Source organism: Anastrepha obliqua, chromosome 3 (assembly GCF_027943255.1).
Source record: "Anastrepha obliqua isolate idAnaObli1 chromosome 3, idAnaObli1_1.0, whole genome shotgun sequence".
Lineage (NCBI taxonomy): Eukaryota > Metazoa > Arthropoda > Insecta > Diptera > Tephritidae > Anastrepha > Anastrepha obliqua.
Window position 1 is genome coordinate 16,665,768 of NC_072894.1, and position 19,472 is coordinate 16,685,239.

The 19,472-nt window shown below is 35.9% G+C and overlaps 1 protein-coding gene across 6 annotated transcripts in view; it reads left to right on the plus strand.

Moving 5' to 3' along the window:
* Window positions 1–17,541, plus strand: part of LOC129240983 (chromosomal serine/threonine-protein kinase JIL-1) — a 73,506-nt gene extending 55,965 nt beyond the window's left edge. For all 6 annotated transcript variants that reach the window (XM_054877080.1, XM_054877083.1, XM_054877081.1 and 3 more), the window contains 6 exons: window positions 13,080–13,164; window positions 13,243–13,515; window positions 13,586–13,825; window positions 13,931–14,232; window positions 14,303–14,748; window positions 14,845–17,541. In XM_054877080.1, coding sequence (XP_054733055.1) covers window positions 13,080–13,164; window positions 13,243–13,515; window positions 13,586–13,825; window positions 13,931–14,232; window positions 14,303–14,748; window positions 14,845–16,984 — 3,486 coding nt within the window. In that variant the 3' untranslated portion in view covers window positions 16,985–17,541. The remainder of the gene's footprint in view (window positions 1–13,079; window positions 13,165–13,242; window positions 13,516–13,585; window positions 13,826–13,930; window positions 14,233–14,302; window positions 14,749–14,844) is intronic.
* The last annotated feature ends 1,931 nt before the right edge of the window (window positions 17,542–19,472 follow it).

Consider the following 19,472-nt stretch of genomic DNA (forward strand, 5'->3'; position numbering starts at 1 on the left):
TAAAAAGTTATTTATTTCTGTCTTATAGATACACATTTAAAAAATAATTTCTGAAATTGTCAAAAAAAAAATTAAAACTCCTCCATTATGAAGTCATTTTAGGTGACCCCTCGAAAAAAAATCATCAAAATGAAAAAACAAAAATAGGTGCTTTAGTTAAGACCATAAACTCGTGCTTGAACGAAGGAAAGAAAAAAAAGGAAAAATTGGAATTTTGGAATTTTGGCAGACATTTTTGAAAAAAAAATGAAAATTTCGGTCAAATTTGCTTGACATTTTGTTTTTTTTTAAATAGTTGTAATTAAAAAAAAAATCCTTCGTTCAAGCACGAGTAAATTGTATTTCGAACACCTGTGTAAAATTTCATCAAAATCGGTTGAGTATATTAGTTTTCGAGAACATTTGACAACCGACTTTGAAAAAGACGGTTCCGAGAAAACGGCGTTTAAAGTTTTGAGTAATAATAAAAGTGGCTTGGAGCGCACACATTCCAAAGGCTGTATCTCCGAATTTATTATTCGGATAGACTTGAAAATTTAGGATAATATTCCTGAGAAGTTGTAGAAATTAATAACCAAAAAAAAAATCGATTTTTTGAACCAATGAAACCTATGTAACCCCTTAAGAAAAGCTATCGCGGCACAAATTGCCGGGTGCTCCACAAAGGTGCGTTATCAGAGCCTTTTCGCGCTGAGAGTGGTGTGCGGCAAGGGGGTATCCTCTCCCCAATTTTTTTTCTTTTGGTTATCAACGATATCATGATCTCTACTTTTCCTGGTGCTGATCGACATGGCATTCAATGGAAGCTTGATACCACCATGTTGAGATGTTAACACACGATCCTATTATTGATTTCGTGGCTCGAAAAAAAAAATCGTAGTGAATCAGATCACGTGAATTCGATGGCTTTTGGATGATATTCGTTTCGTTCTTGGTCAAAAAATCACGGATAAGGCGACACTGGGCGAGGGTACGTTATTTTTTTTTGTTTGTTTTTTATTGCTTCCAAAAAGTATTACACCTGTCTATATTAACAATAAGTAATTTGTTTTAAAGATATTTGGATCTATAAGTGAAACTGTAAGAACGTTGCTCTTTAGGATCATTTAGGAATATATAATTCATTTATAAAATATTTACTATGATAATTTAGATAAGTAACCAAATATAATTCTTATTATTATTTTACAAAAGATCAGTTGGTGTTTTCATTTAAGTAAATCTCTTCTTTTTTCATTTTTCTTCAGCAGGAAGCTTCCTCATCGTCGAATTTGTGTGCGTCAGAAGTCTGCTTATGTGCCTTTTGCATTTTTCATGGCTTCGTCAACTGTGTCGATGTTTAAGTCGCGGTGAATGTCAGCATTTGGTGTATACCATTGTGCATTTGTTATTGCCCTAAGTATCGTCGACTGTGCACGTTGCAGTATTGTCAAATTGGATTTACAAGCTGTGCCCCAAACTTCTACACCATACTTCCAAATTGGTGCAATTGTCGTTTTGTAAATTAAAGTCTTGTTTTGCAGCGAGAGCTTTGACTGAAGTTCTAGCAGCCAGTAGGTACAGTTGCCTTTCTGTTCGTGTAATTGACTTGAATTGTTTTGGCGTTTGTAAATTTGTTTGTGCTATTTTCGGGTCTCTATGAGCAATTATGCTATTTTCTGAAGACGGTTCCAGTAAATCTGCGGTGTAAATAAGATACAGAGTGGGTCCTAAGATATACAGCCGCGCATACTTGTTTATGGTTGAAGTCTTTATTAATTTTGTGAGTGACTCTATGCACTTGTTGGATTGTCGAATGTTTTCGCCTAAATCCGAACTAATGTTGGGGAATTAAATTAATTTTTGTTATAATGGGCTCTATGCGATCAAAGAGTAGCTTCTCAAATATTTTTGGTATTGTCGGCAGCCGACTTATTGGTCGGTACGACGATGCAAACGTGGCGTCTTTATTGCGCTTTGGGATCGTAATGATTTCGGCAATTTTCTATGTCTTTAGGTAGTATTTGAGTTTTAGAGCAGCGTTGAAAACGGGTGCGCTATCAAGGTTCTAAATCCACGAGTTATTTTCCCACAAATCTTTTCTTTTTTGGCGAATTGCTTAAACGTCTTATAGCGCCCATAGAAAAATGTTTTTCTTCATTTTGGTGTTTCACCGAGATTCGGTGAATTCCGAATGGTATTCACGCACTAACCCTAACTTTTCTTTCACTTTATTGATGTTTTTATCAGTTTTCGATGTCGAAGGCCTACCACTCTGTCGTCATCCTCAATGGGCTCACGATTTCTGCTGAAGCGTACATGCCACTTTTTTTTTTTAGAATATTACCGAAATAGTTTCCCAATATTTCGAATGTTCCATTGCAACACTTTTTAACGGATAATGTAACACAAACACGTTGTTGGAAATTCCAATCCATTTTTGAAACTATAAAACATCGAATACAAGTGGCAACCTACCAAAAACAAAAAAAAAAAACAGAACACAAATCAGTTGGTTTAGAGCGTCGCCTAGTGTTTGTTCCGGGACCTTTTTTATCAAGGTGGTATTTGCAACATTTACGCTGTCATTTACAACGTCCGTTCATCTAAAGATCTATAAATAATTTCGTTCTAAATTAACACTTTTTAGTAAAATATTTATTTAATTGCAGAATATTTGCATATTTTTTAGGTGCATACCTACCTACCTATGCAAAAAGAGCTGCTGGTTCGATGTTCAGTTACTGGATTCCTATCGAAGTTTTCGATTGTGCTTGCGGTTAAATGAATACATAGAAATCTTAAACGAGAAATGCATACACTCATACTTCTACATAAGTAAAAGTGAAATGGCGAACGCACGAAACGAAAATCTGAATAGAAATAAAATCAAAGAAGGCATTGCTTTGTGACCACATACTCTTGTTCATACAAAACTTCACTTTCACTTGGTTGACGGCTTTGCCTTCGCGGTCCTCATATTACAAGTACATGCATATATTTGTACCTACATACATATTTATATATATATCTACCTTCACTCACTGGCCGGTGAATTTGCACTCGTGCGATGGCTGGAGTTGGCAACGCGATTGATCGTTAGATGCTTATACTCGTGCATAGTTTTGTTGCTGGCCAAGCAAGCATGACTTGTGTTTTTGTTGCTGTTGTTGTTTGAAGTTATAACTAGATGTATGTAGTGTTGATGATATTTTTGTTTGTGTGCTGATTTTATACAATAACTCAAGCTTTTCATGTCGTTGCCGTGCCTGTAAGAGTTGCTAACTCCACTTTTCAATCGAAATAACCCTTTTTCATTTATAACGGAAAGCTTATGTTTTGCATGGTCAATAAATAGACAATAGTGAGGATGCAAAAAAGGGTGTTTTAAAATTTAGTGCGTATTTATTACTTAATGATGTTTTTTCGCTCCACTGTAAAATTTTACTAAAAGGAGTTAACACCTGTTACCGCAACGGCGACGATATTCAAACGTACGTATGCTTGCGTAAATAGTAGGTACATGAATATGCCGCTCTCTTTTAAATTTGTTGTTTTTGTTTTGACCTACTTCATGGTCGATAACAGTCCAAAATGAGTTCTGCAAAATTTTTAGAAATTTTAATGTGTATGTATGTAAAGTACTTCGTTTCTCCTACTTTTTATATCTCATTTGTATCTCTGCATGAACTTTCGATTTTCATTGTTGGGTCTACATATTTGCTTTTTTTTATTACTTGGAGAAAGTATAGCATAGACCTAGACTCATAAAAAGATACATTTTTGCAGATATGAATTCATTTGTCAATAAATTGAAATAAATTGCAATAAATTTATCAGACCCGGTAAGATTAGCTTATTGAAATCTTGGCAGGTCATCCGTCGATTTGCATTTAAGGCGCAATTACGCCGCCAGTTGTAGAATTCAGCAGAAAAAGCACAATTTTTCTGTAACAACCGCGCTGTTAGTTCTGCCTTCTCCAAACTGGATAAAGAGGCAAAGCGAACAAGGACAAAACGAAGTACCTCCTGTCTTCAAACAAACAGTCGGCGCACTCGCGTATCGGCACCCACATCACTGTCGACAGTTATAATTTTGAGGTTGTAAAAAACTTCGTGTATTTAGGAACCAGCATTAACACCGATAACAATGTCAGCCTTGAAATCCAACGTAGAATCTCTCTTGCCAACAAGTGCTACTTTGGACTAAGTAGGCAATTGAGCAGTAAAGTCCTCTCTCGTCGAACAAAACTAACACTCTACAAGACTCTCATCATGCCCGTCCTAACGTATGGCGCAGAAGCTTGGACGATGACAACATCCGATGAAGCGACGCTTGGAGTGTTCGAGAGAAAGATTCTGCGTAAGATTTTTGGACCTTTGCACGTTGGCAACGGCGAATATCGCAGACGATGGAACGATGAGCTGTATGAGCTTTACGACGACATAGACATAGCGCAGCGAATAAAGATCCAGCGGCTACGTTGGCTGGGTCATGTCGTCCGAATGGATACAAACGCTCCGGCTTTGAAAGTATTCGATGCGGTACCAGCTGGTGGTAGCATAGGAAGAGGAAGGCCTCCTCTGCGTTGGAAAGATCAGGTGGAGAAGGACTTGGCTTCACTTGGTGTGTCCAATTGGCGCCGGTTAGCACGAGAAAGAAACGACTGGCGCGCTTTGTTAATCTCGGCCAAAATCGCGTAAGCGGTTATCGCGCCAATTAAGAAGAAGAAGAAGAACTAGCAGTTTTGAAGTGCAAGGAAATGTTGCATTCACCCAGTTGTAACATGAAAAATGACCGAAATGAAAAAGAGCAACACTTTGACTTTGCGTAACAAAAGAATTGAGTGCGCGGAAGATTATGCCTTTTAATAGTAAAACAGTTTATAGGGCCAATCCTCTCTTGATTTCCCTACATTTTTACCTTTCCACAAATTCAACAATAGATCAATAATGGTAACATAGCAGCAGGCTAATCACCTACCCTGTCAGAAATCAAATACGTTAACATATACTTTAACGTCACCAACGCAAGACAAATGTCTTGCCGCGGTCCTATGCTCCCGAGAGGTGTGAACAAGGAAAAAAAAGAAAATGTACATGACACATGTATTTATGTAAAATACAGGTATCCCTCGAGATACACGGTACTTGAGCTGCACGGTTTTCGAGTTATATTACATGGAAAAAGAATGCGACATTCTCTCAAATTACACGGTATTTAAAGTGCACGGTTCATTTACTAATTGCCATAAAAAGGACAAAATTATAACTTAAGGGGGTCTTCTGGTCTCGAGGCCCTGAAATGAAGGGTTTTTTTGGGGATTGATTGTGACAAATCCTGTGAATATTTAAAAAAAATTTTTTTTTTATTTTAAAGGTACATGTCTTGGCTTTTAAAAAATGGTTTTGACTTTGAAAAAATGGTTTTGACTTTGAAAAAAATTAACACCCGCGACCTTGAAATGGCGCTGAAGACGTCCACCTCCAAACGAAACAGGTCTCCATTTTGGTCACGGTTTTTCCACCTGGGTAATCAGAAAGCAAAAATTAGATATGCGTTGTCTTCAGAGTTGCCCTGGTTAAGTTTTCCCGTGACAGATTTTTTTTTTTTAATTTTTTTCAAATGTTATGCAACAATTTGCAAAAAAAAATTTTTTTTTGCTCATTTTTTGAACTTTAAAAGGTTATAAAAATGGAATGAAAAAAAATTTCAAAAATCGTACACGGGGAAACTTAGCGGTAAGTTTTCCGAACCTTTTAAGACCAAAACCATTGAAATCGGAGTATAACTACTTTGAAAAGTGTGACCAAAATGCTTAAAAAACACGATTTTCGGGGAAACGCGTTTAAAGATAAAGTTTATGATAAAACGGCCGGAGGAGGGTACACTTCGGTGCCCAGAAAAATGTGAAAAAATGCGATTTTCAAAAAATCCTTTCTGTGGCGTATTCTCGCATACACATACAACAAAATTATGCAAAAAAAAAAATCGATTTTTTTTTCGCTGGAGACCAGAAGACCCCCTTAATTATTATATATTTATTAAAATAATTAAGCTATCTACAGAATTCTTTTGCTTCTTGCTCTTGAAAAGTGGAAATAAATTTGCAATCCTATCTCATTTGCTGATTAATATAATGGACAGTTAACGACACATTTCGTTGCTGTAGTTAAATGCATTCCTATTTCAATTTTATTCTATCCGAAATAGCCGATAAATAATTTCGGGAACGCTCCCATAATCCGTAAAATCCATAATCAATTCTAATCGAGTTGCGCCGTTTTTGTGTCACTCGATAGCAAGAGGATGCAACAAATATAAAGTTTAGAGGAAAGTTATGAACGCAGCGAATATGGAAACTATAGTTCACTTCGATTCACCATTTCTCCGCTTGCTATCTCTATGCTCGATTGACTTTACGCAAAATTTGCATGCGAAAGCAACAACAAAGTTTTCGAGTAAGATTCGCCGCTAGCGAGTATGGCTATAGCTCATTAGACGCACCGCCTTACCAACACATGTAATTTAATGTAGCTCTCTTCCCGCGTTGCCAACATATGCTCATTTATACCAGTTGCTGCATCTATTCGCCACTTGCTAACGCTTGACGAAAAGAAGATGCCTTATATAATATTTCGTGCTGATGTTTTATTTATTTACGTGAAATATTGTAATTACATGATTATACCTATTACACAATTAAGGCAACTAGCAGCAGAGGCATTGGTTATTTTAAACATCCAGTTATTCATTTCACACCGTTGAGGATTTCACTATGATGCTGATGAGCCAATCGAAAACTCCAAGATGCATTTACAAATACTTGCCTATTATCCATGATCTCTCCAAATTTCCAGCTTTCTTTTGTAGTTTTCATCGAAAACTACAAACGATTAAATCTGTCATAAATTACCTAAACCAAGCTTATCCATTTCCATTAAACACAAAAATTCTCAATATCTAGTAAAATGACTCTTTCGTGTCGTTTAGTTATAGATATGTATGTACATACGTAGGATAGTATTTATATTTATATACTTCTTGCAAACAGCGCGCACGTATGTACTTATGTATGTGTGTGTGTGTATGCACATTTTTGCGCCAAAGCTGTGCTACGTACATACATACATAAATGTATGTACATACGCAAGTCCTTGTAAATATTGAATTCACATTGAAGCTAAAAATAATTCAAGTGTGCAGCAATAACGCCAAAATATCTGCCACCTTAGTAGTAGTAGTAGTAGTAGTAGTAGTAGTAGTAGTAGTAGCAGTAGCAGTGGCAATAACACTTGCAAATTCACACTAGTCACATTACGAGTCGATGCAACCAGCGGCGTGTTCGGGGCACGTAATAGTATAACCCTGTTGCTTGCTTGCTACTCAGCTGATAATCTGCCGCAATATTGCAATAATATATTTGAAAGAGTTAGAGAGAAGTACGAAAATGGAAATGGAATAATGTGCGAACATGTTTAGAAATGTTCTTTATTTTTTCTTATTTTGTGCAGTAGTTTGAAAGCACAAATTTCTTTTTCAAATCAAAACCAACCTCTAAAGGCCTATAGACGCCTGGTCCAGCTTAATTATTCGATAAAAACTATAAAAAAACTATATCGAACATGACATAATTATTATTACATACTTTATTTACTTTTCCTCCTGCATTTCAATTGCGCAGAGAGCACTTCTGCTAAGGGTACTGAAGTTTTGGGCACGTAACGGACGTAATGTTAAACAAAAACAAAACATAATATCCCTGTTATACCTTTGCATATGAAGCGAAGTTACTCATATTTTAAATCAATAGCTCATGGAGTCTAGGTTATATTTATTTATATATTTTGAGTTTTATGTTGTGAAAGAAAAGAGAATCAAGTGGCAGGCATTCCTATTAAGTGAAAAAATAACAAGAAAATCATTATTGTAGGGTAAAAAAATTAAAATCGAATCTAAATAATTACTTTTGAGCAAAAAAGCAGATTCAATTTTTAATTATTATTTATAATTTTTAAAACTCGAAAAAATGCAAATCATTATCCATAGATTAGGTAGGGCGTACGAAAACAAATATGTGACTATCGTTAAAATTGTTTTACTACTTTTAAAAGATGAAGGTGTTTTTTTATTTGTTAAAATTTAAGGAATAATAATTATTTTTCCCCCTTATTGTGAATAGGCACCGTAATGAAAGCTACCAAACGCAAAAAATTTTCTTTTTAAGATAATAAATTGTGAAATAAGTCAAGTGCGTTTAAACTAATATTTACCACTGTGTACGCTACACCTGACGAAAGTATGAACACGTTTAAGAAATTCAGTACCAAAAATAGAAACTAAAACAAAGAAAAAATTTGAAAAATTCATAACAAAAATAAAATAAAATTAAGTGAAAAAAAATCACAAAACGAAAATAGAATGCATGAAAAATATGTAAAAGTAGGCATGGAAGTGAAAGTAAAGAGGGTATATAAAAAATTGAAAGCAGAACGAATTAACAATTCCAATCATTCCACGTGTTGTGGCTGCAAATGGAAAATAAGTAGCACGCATACAGTTGTGGACATAAAAATACACACATCAAAGTAATTTCAATTTTTTTTATTTTATTTTATTTTTTTTTTTTGTTTATTTGCACAATGTTTAATAGTTTTTGGGTTTTAGTTGATTGCAATGCGAACTGGCTTAATAAAATAAATAACAAAAAATATGGTTCGCAATAATAGCAACGCGACATATTGCAAAGTTTTGATTACTTATTTGCAAACCATTTTTGCCCCAGCGACTGCGACTTCTTTCATTCAAAAATAATCGGTAAATCGCTTGAGAGACATTGCAAACTTAAAATCGATCTCGGTGTTTTTTTGTATAATTTTAGCGTCCCTACAGTGTGACGTATGACGAAATTTAATTTTTTTCTAAATTTCAATGCGTAAACTATTTTTAGATATTTTGAAAATATTTTTTTTTTTATTTCTCGTTGCTGTAGCTATGCTGGTATTTCTATGTAAATAATGATATTGTTGTTTTTTTCGTAGCCACAGTTTATCATACGCAGCTAAATGCACGTACACTGCTCACGCATGCATTCAAAACATGCCGAAATACATAAAAGAAGAATGAGCGAGTGATAACTGCTACGAAAATACGAGCTTACAAGCAGTAGATGCGGTGCATTTTTCAGAACCAATACAAATACAAATTGAAACACTGCCTGCTCTCTTGATGTTTATTCTCACAGCTGAGAGATAAAAGCAGAAGTATGCCCTGTAAGGAAACCCACTACTAGTTCGAACTGGTTCGCCGCTAATTTAAAATTTTAAATTTAGCAATCTTTTCTACAAAACCCATGGTATAAAAAATTTGAGAGGGTGTAGTCAAAGGTCAGACCGTTATCCGACTCCAAGCTAATTCCAAAGAATCAATTGATTGGTTGACGACGCCGAGGCTATAACAGTGGTTTGTTTGTGCTGGTGGTATACGAAATAATCAACAAAGTATTTGCTCGTGTTGCTTCGTTGCCGTCTGGTTTTTTGGACGAGTGTGTGAATGCATATGAAATGTGCGGGCAGAATTCTGTTGCCTAGTCCTCGGTGATGTGGAGGCCAATTTGATTGATGATTTATCATCCTTTTATATGAGTAAACGGGGAAAGGGTGATTATCAGCCTAATCTCTATCTCGAATGATAGGCTGCTTGAGCTATTCGCTTGTCGTATGGCTTTATCGTCTCTGTTTACAACTTTATAACTCTATCGGTCGTCTTCGTCTAGCCTTGATGTTGATCAAGTTGCAGTCATCTCGATTACGGAGACTCCGATTGGAATAATGTTGCCGGATGAGTTTTTGATGCATTTTTGAAGACTTTTTCTTAGATTTCTAATGTTTTTTTAGCTTATTTCAAGTTTTTATTTTAAATTAGCAAAATTTCCGATACCGCTGAATAATGAGAATTAATTTTCCTCATGATTTCCTCCCACCGCTTCTCTACATTTTTTCGATTCTATCCAAGCACGGCTACACCCCTGGCCAGGTCAGGACTTCTCTCCATTTCCCTGATCAATAACTCAGTTGTTTTACAGCGCTTTATGCATAAATACTTGTAGAAATACGCAGAATAAAAGATCAACCGGTCTCGATGAAGTAAAATAGAGAGTGGGTTTCTTGAACAGCTTGCTTATTCATAAGTAACGGAAGATGATATGCAAATGTATTTAGGTACTTCAATACTTCTTATATAGTAAAGAGAAACATTCTTGGAAGGTAAGAAAATAACTGTGAAAGCGTAGATCGAAAGAGAATAGGAGAATAAGCTAATGCAATAAACAGTAAGCGACCTAAATATTAGGACACTTCACTTGTTATTAAATGAAGTAAAATTTTTTAACTACTTACTTTTCTTGGCAAAACCCTCCATCAGCGAGAATCATGTCCTAGTCTTTTTGAATGAATTCCTCGTTAACCACGTCTGCCGGGCGTCCTGGTCGCTCCTCATCAAAAACGGATGTTCGCCCACGTGTATATTCGTTGAACCAATAACTAACTGTGGTCATAGGTGGCAAAGCGTCCCACACTGGGCCAGAAGACCCGAGTGAGTGGCCAAAACTCTTTTTTCTTAGGAAAAGGCCATAAAACCGATTAAAACCACGTTTATTATAGTTTTTTAACTCTATGAATGCGAATCTGAAGTCAAAATTAAAAAATTAAAAATGGCGGATCCAAAATGGCGGACATGAATTTTAAAAAATCCGTATTTTTGCTTCAAACCCAGAATCTAGGGGTTTAGAACAAAGAAAATACGTCTAGAATTAGCTGTACTCATACACCCAGGATACACCGCGAGGAGGATTCTAGTATGATCTAGTATCCCAATTTTTTTTTTGTAATTTTTGTAATTTTTAATTTTTTTTGTAATTTTTATTTTTTGTTGTTGTAATTTTTGTAATTTTTAATTTTTTTTAATTTGACTTAGTTTTTGAATCTGCATTTAAGCTCAATTTATTCAGAATCAGAAGTTTCTTCTTCTGATAGTTCAAGTTCATCTAGAAGTTTGTGAACGTCATTAGACGCAATCATTTCATGATCGCGTTCAGCCTCTGTTTCATCTTCCGATTCATATTCGTCTTCATTTGCACTGGCACTGCTATGATCATTTTCCATATTTTGAGTATCTAACAAAAGTAACTGTTTAACTCCTGCTGAAAGTGGTAAACGTCTTCTGTTATTAGCTCTAGACAACCTGTTCATACTAGACAGTAATGGATCAGAAGTATCTAGTAATCGATTAAAGAGATCCTCTAAGTTTGTTTTCCTATCACATTGTCTACTGTGCCTGAGTCTGAAGTTTCTGTAATCTTTGTTTCTCGATTCAGATGCCTCTTCTCCATATACACCAACTGGTAAAGTACAATGTCTTATTATTTCTCCAGCATGAATCAAGATTTTATGAAAAGTTGCTGGCATTGGATACCAAGGATACAAGGTAACATACAAGCTTGCAGTGGTTAAGCAGAATTCTTCAAATTTTTCTGTGTTGATTGGTAGCTGACAAGAAAGGCAAACTAAAATAATTTTCAAATTATTTACGAACTGGCAATCAATCTTTAAGCATTCAGCAAAAATCTCTGCATTTTGAAATGCCTTACGTGCGGAATTTCCGTCGTTAGTTGTACCAGAACCACCTGCTTTTGGTATATCAACTAATAGTCCCAACTTTTCACGTAGAATTTTTTGAATTTCAGCTTTCCGATCTGCAACAAGTTTTTTATCCTGAGGCGTACTTATCCTCCATTTCTTAATATTAATTCTGTAAGCTATATGCAAACAACATTCATAAAATCGAATCCACGCATGTAATGGGCTAATACCATATTGAAGTGCATTTTTATCTGGAGCTCCTGTGTAAAACTACGACGCAATTATTTTTCTACTATGACTCTGACTGTTGCGCAGTTAGAGTCATAGCTTGGAGTCCTAGTTTGACTTGTGCGCTATCAGCTCTACTCTGTAGCTGACAATGTTTAACTACATAGTTAGAGCAGAGCATTATTTGGGGTACTACTGCTGCTCTGAAGTAGTAAATGCAAACACTGAATTAAACTCGATTTTCCCTCGGTAGTTTTGGCTCAAACATTAATGGGTCAAAATTATTTGAGATTTCTCTCACACTAATATCGATATTTCAGACATGTTTATGAAAAGGCGCAAAAAGGCGCATATATACCTTATTTAATACTTCTTTACGAACAATTTGACATAAAATTTAACTCATTTGATAGGGGAACTTCGGGGAACTTTGTTTTCAAAGTAAGTCATGTATGAATAAAATACAAAAATAAAAAACTTATTCATCATAAATACACATGGTTTCAATTATAAATTATTTTTTGATATCCATAAAGAAAAGTTATGGACGATAATAATATCTTGAGTAGTATTTTTCACAACAACTTATTGATAAACATTGTTTGAAAGTGTTAAAAATCGAACTAAAACTTTGACTTTGAACTGTTACATAAAAAAAACTAATTGATAAAAACTAAAGAAACTTCATAATTTGGTGTAAAAAATTACTCAAAATAAGATGATGTTATAAATTTCCTGTTTAAATTAAGTCGAAAATTTTCACTCGGGTCTTCTGGCCCAGTGTGCGTCCCTATAGCCAGTGTCCAACTTTACTTTTATCTCCAATCTAACCTATTTATCAGTCTGAAATTTCTTGTGCCGTCGTTTGATAGATGACAGCACACGATGCGAACCCCAACTTCCCTCAGGAACGCCCTCTGTCATCAAATCCGGGTACTTACTGAACCGCCCTCGTAGCTCTAAATCTTATTTTAGTATCCTTAGCTACATCGCACTTGTGTAAAACTCACAATTCTATTATAATGACGACGTCGAAATGCAGGAATCAAGTCAATTTAGAAAAATAAATTCGCATGCATCAGTATTTTCTTTTAGAGGGCGCCTCAAAGCGAAATAAACCCATTATGTAAGAGGAGTTCTAAAAACGATTGGCATGGTTAGATGGTCTCTTGATAAATATGAAAAAAATAATTTATAATTTTTGAATTATTTTAACACTTTTTACTTTTCAGGTTCTTGAGGCTATACAACAAAGTCCATTCCTGGTTGGCATGCATTATGCATTCCAAACGGATTCGAAATTGTATTTAATTTTGGGTAAGAAGTTTCACTGCTTCCCTTATACACTTTTTGTAATTTATGATTTCCATTTTTTTTTATTTGTTATTTTTATAGATTATGTCAGTGGTGGTGAATTATTTACACATCTCTATACAGCCGAATATTTCTCGGTGGCAACGGTACGCATTTACATTGCCGAAGTGGTGCTGGCTTTGGAGCATCTGCACAAACTGGGTATCATATATCGCGATATAAAACTTGAAAATATCTTACTAGATGGCCAGGGTCACATAGTATTGGCCGATTTTGGGCTATCAAAAATATTCGAACCTGATTCAGATCATCGTGCGCATAGTTTTTGTGGTACACTAGAATATATGGCGCCAGGTAAATAGTAATTAAATGATATTTTTTCTTGAAGAGGATAATCACATATCTAATATAACATTGGCTGTAGAAATTATACGGGCTGGTCCGACTGGACATGATCTCGCTGCCGATTGGTGGTCTGTGGGCGTGCTCACCTATGAATTGCTCACTGGCGCCTCGCCTTTCACCGTTGTCGAACAACAAAACTCTCAAGTAGACATATCTCGTCGCATACAAAAAGTCGATCCGGTACTACCATCGACTCTTAATGATACAGTTAAGGACTTTATATTGAAAATGCTTCATAAGGATCCCAAAAAGCGTTTAGGTGAGTTATGTATTGGAATATTTTGGCATGCCACCCAAATGTCTTCATAGTTCATATGAGTTTCACAGTTTTAATAAATAATGCAAATCATACATTTTATTTTAGGTGGAAACAGCAAAAACGCTGCCGAAATCAAAAAGCATCCCTTCTTCAAAGGAATCGACTGGGATGAGCTGAAGAGTAAAAGACGAAAAGCTCCATTCAAACCAAAATTGGATAGCGAGGATGATACCCAAAACTTTAGCGAAGAATTCACTAAACAGCCAGTGATCGATTCACCAGCACCGGTTCCTGTTAATACACATAGACTGTTTCGTGGCTACTCGTATGTGGCACCGCAACACTTAAAGTCACTTAGAGCGACGCAAAACGTTTACGACGTTGAGTATTGCAAAAACCCAGTTATGGTAAGAAGCAGGCACCCATTGTTGTACAACAAATAATGATATATGGTATGTGTGTGCATATTTCTTTTAGACTCCCTCGCCTTGTCCACCCACACTTCAATTGAAAAGCCTTTTGAGTAACGGCAGCTTCGGCAGTTGCTACATCCTCAACGACAGCGAAAGGCATTTGAATCACGTTGCGAAAGTTATATCCGAAAAACTGTATCGGCCCGCTGAAGTGGACGCTCTGAGATCGTGCAGTCATAGAAATATCTGTAAATATGTGAATACGTACCGCAACGGCTCAAACATTTGGATTGTGATGGAGTATGTTGCTGGCGGTGAACTGCAACAGTTCATACATGCATCTGGAGGTCTCTCTGAATCACAGTGCTGTGATATTTTCCTACAAATTTGTGATGCTGTGCAATATTTGCACTCAAAGAATTTCATACATGGTGATTTGAAACCGGAAAATATACTGTTTGCCGACACGCAAATGAAACGTATAAAATTGGTGGATTTCGGTTCAGCCAGGTGAGTGTATAAGCATACAATAGTGCTATGTGAAAGCATTCACTATGTTATTATGAAATATAACTTTTTTTACATCTATTCGTTATTCTTATACAGCTACAATTCGAGCGCCGCAACTTGGCAGGATGTGCCCCGTTACACGCTGGACTATGCACCACCCGAAAGTTTTGCAGACGCACAATGCACAACGTACTCGAAAGCCTACGACATTTGGTGCCTCGGCGCAACTCTCTATGCAATGTATATGGGTCATCCGCCGTTCAGGCGCAACCAAATCGAGCAAATCCATGATCGTATAGTGAAGCAACGCATTTTGGACGGTGATATACAAAATAAGTCCTCACGTTGGAAGAATGCCAAACCAGCATTGAAACAACTAATTGTGGACTTCTGTTTGCAAAGTGAACCAGCTAAGCGAACGTCCATTGAAGGGTTACTAGGTCATCAATTCCTTTGTGCTAAATTCGATGAACTGCAAAAGGTACTACGGCGTTTGAACCGTCAACAATCGGATGATACAGAGAATTCCGATGTTGAAGAGGTGATTGCAACTGAAACAGATGCATTATCTGAGAAAGTGGAAGTGAAAAATGAAGACGCACTAATAGAAGAAAATATTTCGTGCACGAGTGAAGAGCAGCATGAGAATGCTGATGTTGCCTATGGAGAGGTGGAAGGTTCGGCTGCGGTTGCTGAACTAAATGAAACGTTCATTGCTGAAGAGATAGAGGAAATTTCGCAAGAGCAGCAACCAGCAGTGATGGCCGCAGTTGATGAATCTGTCAATTATACAGAATGGCAAGCCACCGCATCAACTTTGTGCGCAACACAAGAATCGGATACACAGTCGACACACGAAGGACTCGAATCGGAAGGTGACACAACTAGCGGTCTGGGCCGCAGTAAGTCCTCTGACCACATGTTGATCGAACGACAGACTTTAAGCGTAAATAGTTTGAATGGGCTGGAAGCAAGTGGAGAACAAATTGAAGCCAGAGAACCCACAAAACTGGACTATGTTATTAGTGAAAAGACTGTAAGCGCAGACGAGTTGAATGATAGTATGCTAGAGGAGGAAGTGCATGAACAAGGATTTACTGGCTTTGATGAGGAAGAAATTGTGGAACGTAAAGTTAATTACATTGATATACTTTTAACACAGATTGAACAGAATAAAACTGCCACAATTGAAATTGATAATAATGAAATCGACAATGTAGCAGCGCTAACTAAGACTGAACCAGTCGTTGAAGAGACAAATGAAGCTATAAGTGCAATTAATGAAAACGATGGTACTAAGGTTAAGACAACCTTTACTGATACGAATGCCCAAGCCAATAAGGTAAATACATTGGTGAAATCTATGGAACCGAATGAGCAGTCGGAAGATTTGCGATCGAACAAAAAACGGCAACGAAATGTAACTCAAGTGCGCGCGAATAGGCCATTGAGTGTTAGGAAATGTAAGACTGGTGCAAGAAGAAAAGGAGGCGTACCATTACCGAAAATGGAGTCAAAGGAAAACACGGACGAAGGAGTAGACAAAATTGCGATTGGAAAAGACATGGAGCCAAAGAAAGAGATCGGCGGAGCAGTCGTAGATGTTTTGGAGGAAAACTACGAAAATGAAAACAAAACCGAACTATCATTGGCAGCACAGTCCAAAACAATACAGTCGCGTCGTATGCGGCGTAGTCTACGTGTACCTACGCATGATGATGAAAATAATTGGTTAGGCCTACCAACGCAGCTGCGAGCGAAGTATGCACAACGTTTCAAAGCACGTTTCCGGGTATTCACGCTGCTGCTGTTCAGTACGCAGAATGCATTACGTTACTTTAAAATCGAGCGTCGTTACTACGAATACGACAATGCGCAAGAACAGGACACGGCAATGGCAATTAATAAGGAACTAGATGGAACGGAACTGCAACAGCATAAAATCGAAGGACGTGATAAGCAAGAAAATAACATTAAAAACACAAGGAAACCGCTTCGCAAGCAAATAGCCGACGAAGTTTTTTCAACCACATCAAAGGGAACTTTCAAAGCGATGACAACCAACGCAGCGAACGAAAAACGGCAAACACATGCAAACAGTCGCGGAGCAAGTCGCAGTCCGCAAGCCACACATGCAAGTAGCAGCAGCAGCAAGGATGTTGTGCCTCCAGCGACCGTGCACCTGCTACCGGCCGGCACGCTGCGTTCGTTACGTCAACGTCACGTATACAAATGATTGGCGCATCCATTGCGCATCATGGTGGATCTAGAATTCATAGTGGGCTATAGATGTGGCCAGATTGCAGATAAATATCACATATTAAATTTTGACATTTTTATAAGTTATTATTATATATTCAGTTATGCGCATAAATTTAATTATGCGTTGATTTAAAGCCAACGGAAATAACAGGCGTTATTACGGTCCTGTGTTGAACAAAAGCGCAAAGGGGATTAAATGCGAAAAACGGTTTTAATGTTTCTATGAACTTTTCCATAATGTAAATAACATTTAAAATGACGATTGCAAGCATTGCTTTAAATGTCTTAAAAACCAGTAGAATTCGAAAGATTTTTGTTTTGATGATGTGGTGTATTATAAAGAAATAGTTTATATAGAAGTTAATTTTAAGAATAGGCGGGTTGCTAAAATAAATAATTTCTAACAAACGGGCTTCAACCGTTGACTTGGTCAAACGCTGATTTTATATTTCATATCATAATATGGACTCTAAGTTAAAATACAGCCAAGCTTTTCTATCTAATGAAAAAAAAAAAAAATATAAATATAAATTTAGAACAGCCGAATGCAGTGATTGATGAAGTAACTCAGGTATATAAATATAAAACCACAAAAAGCTGCACCAATCTCGACTAGCGATTTCTTCCTACTTTCCTTTTTTTTTCTTCCTCTTCCTCTTCATTTTATAATCAGTTTTACTAAATCGCATTTAATTACCCTTCTTCTGTGCACATTCAACATATTTTTTTGTTTATGTATAAATTAATTGTATGTTACTACAAGTACTAAAACAGATATTAGTATTTAATGTAATGAATGCAGCACGGGAAAAGCTTATTGTACATAAAATTCAATTTGAACAGAATTCAAAGATGTGAGCAATAATACATAAAAGCAAATAAATATCTAAATATACCGAAGAAACTTGAAAGCAAAAGTTATGATAATAACTGCTATTAAGCAAATAAGGAAAAACTCAGTGTTTTCTTTCTTAGTAATAATATTTGTACGAAACCAAAAAAAAAGCAAGTTGAAAACATGTGAATGAATTAAGTTATAGGAAAATAAAAACAGACCACTAGAAACAATTGAATTTGGGGGAAAATCGCCAAAAAACATTAGTGGCAGAATTATGGCCAGCAACCAGACAAAATAATGCGTGTATACAATAATTTCCATTAATTATTAATAATATAGCGAATTTGTACAATTTGCAACTAATATTAGTATATATTAGATAAATATAAAATTTAAAAATATAATGTTTTAAGAAGACCAAAACAATTTTAATTGTCGATTGAAACAACAAACACTAAGCAACAGTCAGCATAGGAAATAAAATGTACGAGTATGCGTAATAATAGACTTCAAATTAAAAAATGTTATTATTCTTAAATATATTAAATTTTAATATACGAATAATTTGGAAATAAAATGTATTTTAGGTCAACAACTAGGTACTGACTAATAACAGCAGACAGTCTTATTTTAGACGTGTCTTATAGTGAAATGGTATGAAGCTGATTTGTATGAGAAACGGTAATTTTAGTGAACATTAAACGGTAATTTTTGTAAACGCTAATGAGGAAGTCGCATAGCAAATTGATTGTTTTAAGGAATGGCGTATTTTTTTTTTCTCTTAATTAGGCATTTACAAAATTTTCAAACAAGACCCGAATTTAAATTCTCAACTCATCGTTACCTATATGTGATTCTGAAAATTTGCTATTGCTTAACTTTAAAATGAGCGTAGAAGCTATCATAACAAAAATACCGATTGCTTGCGTTTTAATGTCAATAAGCACGGCGCCGCAATTAGATTGCGATCAAGGCGCATTCGTTAAAGGTGGTGGGTGGCACTAGACCAACCACAATGTTTTTTACTTTTGATTGTCAAAGCAAAGTAGAAAACAAAGAATGAATTCGCAAAAAACCAGCTGGGTGGCACTAGACCAACAACAATGTTTTGTACTTTTGATTGTCAAAGCAAAGTAGAAAACAAAGAATGAATTCGCAAAAAACCAGCTGATTAACCGATACCACCTTTAATAGATTCGCCTTGGTGATGCTGTAAAAACAAAATTACCGATTACTTGCGTTGTAATGTAAATGTTAGTTAGATAGCGATTTAGAAATTTCAAAGTAGAATTTTTTTTCAAGCGAAACTCATGAAAAACTGTTTATTCATGCCTTCATAACAGTATATTTTTATTCTTTCGTAATTTCTTTTATGAAATGTTTTCGTTTCTTCGCTTTCATTACTCATATTTTTCGTTCAATTCGGTTTCTTTATGCAGTTAAAACTTACTTACATTTGGTTGTTACTTTTTCTTATAAAGAATATAAAAAAGTTGAATGTAAAAAATATTAAGTTTCTTCAGCTTCAGATTCAGTTACTCCTTGTATATAGACTATTCCGGCATAATATAATTTATGTTCCCATTTTGTTGAGGTGCTCATAGCCACACGTTTGCGAACGCCC